The following is a 7,627-nucleotide window of genomic DNA, read 5'->3' as shown; positions in this document are numbered from 1 at the left end:
TAATTGAAAACAATTCTGGTTTGATTTGGCAGGAAGGATAGGTCAGATTCTTGTCTACCTTACAGTGTGCAGTATAATGTATATAATCCTTGATTATACAATTATTGCAACAATTTCTACAGGACAACATCAGAACAATAAAAAGAGAAATACACTAACAAAAAACAAGACATACAAAATCTTTTAAAGTCCTCCAAACAGGAACATTTGGGTTGATATTTAGTTAATTTTTACCATGTTAATATGACTTATTTTTGTTTCGATTTTTTTTTATTAATGAACATTATCATTTTGACAAGAAAAAACAGGAAGTATGAAATTGGGTTCACTTGTTTATTTTGCACGTTTATGACATTTCTTCAAACTTATCATAACACACTTATTCTACAGTTTTGTTTTTGTTGGGGTTTTTTTTCTGGAGTTGCATCTTGTGCGAAATGTTTGGTCAGATAGACAACAGTTGTCAATAAAACCAATTTACTTCTTGATATTCTTAACATAGTGTATTTAAGGGTGGTAAACAAACTCCTACACAAGTAATCCTCTCACAGATCTGGAGAAAAACGTGGAAAGCTCCTGACCTGGAGTCCAGTGGACACAGTTCAGTGAAGTGTTTTTCAAGTAACTCAGGTAGAGCGCTTATAATGAACCAACCAACAACAATGCTCTAACATTGGTGGTTAATTTCAGTATGTAACGCTTTTCTCCATCCCCGAACAAGTTTGAACCCCAGATGGGTCGTTTTATTGAATGTTACAAACGATTTCGGAAGTCGTCATTATGGTCATGTGAGAATTTGTACGCACGGTTAGTAAAATTGACATTTACTTTTGGACTTTTGGCGGTTAAATCGCAACAAATTTCCCTCCTAATCCCGACTAAATACGGTTTTGTATTGTTCATTTCACTCACGGGGAGTGGAGGGTCTTCCAGCTCACTGCGGGATTAAAAACCTTCGAGGGTATAAATACTGACACCGCACGGCGCTCTGCTCAGTCTTTGCGCGTATTTACGCACGGTCCGGGTTTGAAGACGAACAAATACTTAATAAACAACAACGTGTTAGAAGGGGAGAGTGTGTATATTCACACTTTTTTTTTTTTACATAATTTGCTGACTTTTAAATCTTTTGGAAAGAAGAAAATACCCAAGACCATGTCGGTGGTGAGCGCCGTCCCGTTCATCAAGCCGCTCCATATGCGCTCTCCTGTGCCACGGGGCCGCCGCCACACGCTGCCGGCCAGCGAGTTCCGCTCCCTCAGCCCGGAAGATGCCATCAGTGTGTTCGAAATTGAGAGAGAAGGTAACCAGACTCTTTGTGAAGAATGACTAACTTTGGGAGTTTTTGCTAGAGAAGAAAACACGCAGGAACGTTTTCTTAAACAGACAAAAAAATATATTTTATTCACTGGTTGACCAAAGAATACAGATACTCTCTTTGAATAATGGTTCTACAATAATACAGGCAAATGACATTCGCTGTATCTTTATTATTTATATTTACATAAAATAGTGTGAAGTTTATTTCCAAGTAAATAATTTACTACTAAGTAATTTACTTAATTGTAATTTACTACTACTAGTAAATGTAATTTGCTGTAACTCGTTTTTAATGCGATGGGTTTAGGTACCTCCTGTCATGATGGCAAAATTGACATTTAACTTTTGATCATTTCTCCTCTTCCATGAAGCCTTCATCTCAGTCTCGGGTGAGTGCCCCCTCCACCTGGATGAGGTGCGTCACTTCCTCACGCTGTGCCCCGAGCTGTCCCTTGGCTGGTTCGAGGAGGGACGTCTGGTTGCTTTCATTATCGGCTCACTGTGGGACCAGGAGAGGCTTACCACGGTAAGACAGAGCGGAGGACACCTGGACAGTCATTTATCTCAGGCTGACTGGCACGGAAAAGGAAGACACAAGATGAGGTTCAGAACAGATTAACAGAAGTGACTTTGAAAACATTTAAGCACACATTTATGGAGTGTGGAAATCCAGAGGGTGAGACAAAAATGTCATGCAGACCCACCACTGGTGTGATCACTCTTCTGTCGTTTATAACTTCAGAATTACTCAAGATCCACAGATACCTTCATACTCGTGTCCCAAATGTTCTTCAGGGCAGATCACACAAAATGAAGGAGGTCAGAAGAGTATAGCAACTTTTTAATTGTTGAAGAACTTTTTGATCAGTTTTGACTATCTGAAAAATGGTAGTGCAATAAGAGGAGAATTATGAGATCAGCAAACTTTCTCATTTCAATATGACTCCAAAAGAGCAAAGCAAAAAGCTGACAGCAAGTTTTTTTTCCATCCGTTCTCTACAGTATTGCAAAGTTATCAAAAAAGCTCTCAGAAATGCAGCACAAACCTTTTCTTCTTTGACCTCTCCCCTCCCTCCTTCTTCCCCCAGGATGCCCTGACTCTACACAAGCCCCACGGTCCCACGGTTCACATCCACGTGCTGGCCGTCCATCGGACCTTCCGTCAGCAGGGTAAAGGCTCCATTCTCATGTGGCGGTACCTGCAGTACCTCCGCTGCCTGCCTTACGTCCGCCGGGCCGTCCTCATGTGCGAAGACTTCTTAGTTCCTTTCTACCAGAAGTCAGGCTTCAAAGTGCAGGGCCCCAGTGAGATCACAGTGGGGCCCCTCACCTTCATTGAGATGTTCTACCCAGTCAGGGGCCATGCCTACATGCGTCGTAACAGTGGCTGTTGAGGACAGAGACTTCGCCCTGCCTTTCAGAAGGGTTCACTACCCTGGTAACAGGTTGAGGAGATGACTGAGCAGCTCCAGTGCCAGTAGACTGTTTGCGATCATCGCTGTGATCAGAAGACAGTAAAGTGTGTGTTCCTCTGCGGAGACCTGACAACAGAGAGCTACCTCTGTGCTGCCAACAGCTGTTTGGGCTGGAAAAAAACAAATGCACTGTTGTTTAGCGTAAAAAAAACAAAACAACAACCCCAAATCATTAGACCAAAATCCAGCACTGCAGAATATAAGCACTTGTTTTTAATTTTTTTTTTTGTACAGTTATATTTTTATTTTGATCTATTTATCATAGTACTCAGTAGATGCCTTGTTTCTCTAATTAGCCTCTGTTTTTTGTTCGTCACCCAGTCTAACATGGTTTGTGGTTCTGAATGAACTCAAAAAGGACCATTTTAAGATCATTATTGGTGCAGTCTGTCCTGTTTAGTCTGACGAACACAATGGAAACTGGATTGGAAGCTGACATCTTTGTCACGTTTGATTTTACTGTGAAAATGGTACAACTATAAAGACGTATGTCAAACTAAACAGCTGACTTTCAATGACTGTGGAATCAATCTTTAAAGGTAGGAATTTCAACAATTTAAAACACAATAGTACATTATGTTTGACTGTTGGGCAATCACCATTATAATTAGATGTAGACGTCCTTCATGAGACTTCCAAGTCTCTCCATGGTGGTTTATGTGAGTCTTTTCTCCTGACATTTACCACTGCTGCCTCCAGAAGTCGTCAATCAATACAATTTTTCCTCTAAGTTTTCTCTATACATTTTATCCTTAAAACACAGATTTTTTTTACCCACTATGTCTGCTTTTAGTTATATTATTTACAGTCTATTCAGAATGTAGATTTTAATAGCAGTCACAGAATTACCGATGTTAACATTAACAAAAATTTACATTTTTTGGAGCATTTCAAAAACGTTTTCATTTTTAGCTTGAAAACAGTAAAAGACACCAACAGTATTTAGTGCTAACTTTGAAGTCTAAGATCACATCAGTATCAGAAACCTGGTTAAACTGGTCTTTAAGGCACAAACCAGTTTTGATTCATGGCTCATATCCATGCCAGCATGGTGTGAAACGGAGCACAATATGGCTTCAGTTTTCAGTCTTAAGTCTTCTCAGTTGTTTAGAATGACTCTTATTTTGAGACTCTTATTTTGCAAATCTTCATAAATGTATAGCTTATCAGAACCTCATGAACATGTGAGTGTAATTTTTGCCATTCTTTGAATTTTACAAAGTAAAAAAAAAAAAATCCATGAAAATGTAAGACATTCTTATTTAGTGTGAATAAAGAAAAATTAGAAAATAAAGAAAAACATTTATCTTTTAAAGTCAAAAGACTCACTGAACAACATTATAAACGGAGACTGATTGTGGGACAAAAAGTCTTCAAGTGGGTAATACAATGAGACCAACATTAAATAAAAGTTGTGACACAAATATGTTTATTAAAATGGCCTTTATTTTTACACAAATGCTTTAGCACACAGAGATTGTCATGTAAAAAATGTTAAAATGAGGTTTTCATGATCTACAGAATGGTGTTGCACATTCTAAAAGAAATCGAAGATGGGGACTTGTTTTCGAATATTAAAAAAAAACTTTTTTTAATGAATCCAAAAAGCTCATGCAGTATGAAGTCCCTAGATTCCAAATTGATTTGCATAATAATGCTATTTATGTTATGTTAAAATCGCTCTATGAATATTTTAGTTTAGGTGGCCACTGATTCACATGTACCTGTCTGTGCTTGTGCACCTTCTTCAAACACACATTTTCTAATTAGAGGCGACGGCTTGAAAAGAGAGGTTTGTTTTTTGTTGTTACATTTTAAAACAAGTTCCCATCTACCTCAGTTGTGTATAAGAAGCTGGAATTCATTTTTTCTGTAACGCTTCAGAAATGCTTTGCGGGAAAAAAGAACTTCAGACTTTTCAAAGGCAAGGGGTCGAACAGACAAAGAGTGAATTGCATTTATGATTCAATCAAAACAGTACATTTTTGATAACTTGGTATTCATTTGAAACATTCCATTTTGATTACAGTAGGCATTACAAAAGTGTTATTTGGTCCCTGTGCAAAACTATCGCTGCATACAATCATGACTGAAAATGCATGCTGTTGTTATTCGAAATGGACTTGAAACAACAAAAATGTCCAATTACAATACAAATAGTGTTGTTAATTGTAACTGAAGTACCTGGATTGTTTGAAAAACAACCTTTTCTGCACGGTTTAACAGCTCATGTTTGCAACAACAACGGATGATCCGTGAGTCAGCCCCACAGACAAACATATAATCTCATAACTCACTTAGCACATAATCCTCCACACAACAGTCTTTGCCGTGGCTTTCTGAATAGCTGGGGTCAACACGACACGTGAATTATGAATAACAATAACGGCGACTGGATAACCCATGAGCGAAATGTTTCACCTAAAGCGTTAAGGCTCGTCACTCTGGGGCCCACCAGAAGAGAAGCAATCTGTCGGACCCCCCGCCCCACACACACACCCCCAAACTCTGTTCTTTGGGTTTATTTGACAAAATAATTCCATGTATATTTAAAGCCACACTCCTGTCCTATCACGTTAAGATCATTTTAGTTCATTTTCCAGAGGGGTGTATTCAAAAGGTATAGATGGCAAAATTGTATATTCCACAAACATTAAGGCTCAAGTGAAATTATATTAAATGCTGTGCTGATGAAAATGATTTTTAAAAAAACCATGTGTATAAGCAGAATGTAACGTTGCTTTGGTAGGTTAGGGTCAGATATGTTCACCTGCATTTAGCAAACTGATCGTAGGCAGAATGCAAAGGTAACATGATACATTTTCATAAAATAGCATAGTCTGTAAAAGGCAACTAGTGGTGTAAGATAGACTGTCTTCATAGACCACATACACGTGACTTCCATCATTTCGTCTTTACAGACAATACTTGAAACACATTATCTTAAACATAATTCATTGCTCCAAACAACGTTGACATGCAGAGTCCATTCAGAAAAGAGCAAAAAAAAAGGTTTTAATGTTCACAGCATTGTACCTGATCTTGAGAAGCCGTAGAACTATATCAAAGTTTTGGAGTACCTGAATTTTACTGAAAACCAAAGTTGGTAGGAGGGAATGGATTTAACTGTCACTAAAATATCAGTCAGTGTTTTTCAGAGTTAGCGGGGAAAAGTGATTGGGTGGATGATTTCCCCACTAATTTTTGGCTCCTTTCAAAGTGACTTTTCATGAAGTAAAGGAATCAGACAGCGTCTCATTCTGCAGGTCTTTTCCTTTGGGTCCACCCAACTCCTGAGTATCTTTTTTTTGTCTGCTTACTCTCAGGTTCGGCCAGACCATTAGTACATTAACATGCGACAGGCTTTAGACAGGCTTTAGATTAAAAAGAATGAGTTTTTTTTTGTTTTTGTTTTAATCAAATGGTCTCACAGAAGAGATTCAACTCTCTGTCCTCAGGCCCTTTCATCCTTAAAGTAATAACACAGCAAAGTAATTAAAAGGCCTGAACCTTTAAACAGCAGATCTGAACATTAGCCTGAAGATAGCGGATCAGTAGTGTAGAAGCTGCTGCCATCTTTAACATCAGTAGCCTAGAATCTAGTGCACCACTCCTTCAATATTGTGGTCTATGTCATACTTTTCACAGAACTTGTTTGTGAAGGGCAGGCAGGTAAGATGCTCCAGCCAGTGCAAATTAATGGGGTGGATATAAAACCAGACAATAAGGGAAGAAAACAGCGCGATGTAGGTCAACATTGAGATAGCAATGAGGATGCGTTTTCGGTATTTGTCAAAAGTCCCAAATGTGATGTAGGGCAGAAAGGTAAAAGAGAGCAGCAAGCCGCTGAGAAAACCAAAGATATGTGCAATGTTATCAATCCAAGGCAGCAGGCCACACAGGAAGAGGAAGAGGACAATGAAAAACAGCTTGAGAAGTGCCTTCCATGGTTTCTCCAGCACCTGCCAGCTTTGAAACAGCTCAACAAACAGGCAGGCGAGGAGTCCAAACTGAGATCCTGCTGGACCCACCTGCAGGGATACAACAGCAACAATTAATATTTATTCTGTTTTTAAACCCACCATGAGTAATGAAAGGCAGCTGGTTTCATCTCTCACAAAAACGGAGGCATTCTATCATGCCACTTGGTCCTGACTGAAATTAATTCTGATAAAAAAAAGTGCACGTATGATTGAGCGCTCGACACATGGAAAACAAACCAAATCAAGGTCCCCATTATCCATAGTTTGAAAACATTTGTTTTGGATGGTCCAAACTTTTGGACTAATGGCAGGAAGTGAAAAACAGCAGCAGTATCACAATAAACAAAAACACAAACAAAAAAAAAGACCAGAGAAGCAAGACTAGAAGCACATGGGCAGAAAAAGAGACAGGCAGTTTAGTGGTGTCACAAGCGGAAAAAAGATTTAAAAGCGTAAATGTTTGATCTATTTTCTGCAGAAATAACAGATACAAGAGGACAAGAGTCCAATGCCACCTGACTTTGGAAAAACTATGGCACGAGTATGTAAAAAAGTTTGGGGCCACCAGAAAATGCAGTTTGTCTACAAACGTGAGTGTGATGCCCTGGACAGTATTCCTGGTAATCAATCAAGAACTACAAGGAGATTAAAGGATATAGGAGTCAAATAAAACGTTATTTAATGAGTAAATGTGTCTGTTGTAACAAAAGCCCAAACCTTAGTTTGAACTTTAAGGTGTGAGCGAACTTTAGATCTGGTTCTGTAGACAAACGACAGTAGAAGCCGTGGGTCAGGTAATAAAGAAGATTAGAGTGACGTAAGAACTGAGTTTGGAGGCTTGGCTTGGTC

The 7,627-nt window shown here is 38.8% G+C and overlaps 2 protein-coding genes across 3 annotated transcripts in view; one reads left to right on the top strand and one right to left on the bottom strand.

The window, feature by feature from the left end:
* Positions 1-952: 952 nt before the first annotated feature.
* Positions 953-3,991, top strand: aanat1 (arylalkylamine N-acetyltransferase 1). Its single transcript, XM_068321872.1, has 3 exons — positions 953-1,303; positions 1,692-1,846; positions 2,409-3,991. The coding sequence occupies exons 1-3, from the start codon at positions 1,156-1,158 to the stop codon at positions 2,712-2,714; spliced, it is 609 nt and encodes a 202-aa protein (XP_068177973.1). The 5' UTR covers positions 953-1,155; the 3' UTR covers positions 2,715-3,991.
* A 238-nt stretch (positions 3,992-4,229) lies between these two features.
* The window catches only part of LOC137600523 (inactive rhomboid protein 2-like), a 28,998-nt gene continuing 25,600 nt past the window's right edge, over positions 4,230-7,627 (bottom strand). For both annotated transcript variants that reach the window (XM_068322195.1, XM_068322196.1), the window contains one exon: positions 4,230-6,826. In XM_068322195.1, coding sequence (XP_068178296.1) covers positions 6,395-6,826 — 432 coding nt within the window. In that variant the 3' untranslated portion in view covers positions 4,230-6,394. The remainder of the gene's footprint in view (positions 6,827-7,627) is intronic.

This window comes from Antennarius striatus, chromosome 8, assembly GCF_040054535.1.
Source record: "Antennarius striatus isolate MH-2024 chromosome 8, ASM4005453v1, whole genome shotgun sequence".
Classification (NCBI taxonomy): domain Eukaryota; kingdom Metazoa; phylum Chordata; class Actinopteri; order Lophiiformes; family Antennariidae; genus Antennarius; species Antennarius striatus.
The sequence above is the reverse complement of the archived record's forward strand: the minus strand, read 5'-3'. Positions and strand labels throughout refer to the sequence as shown.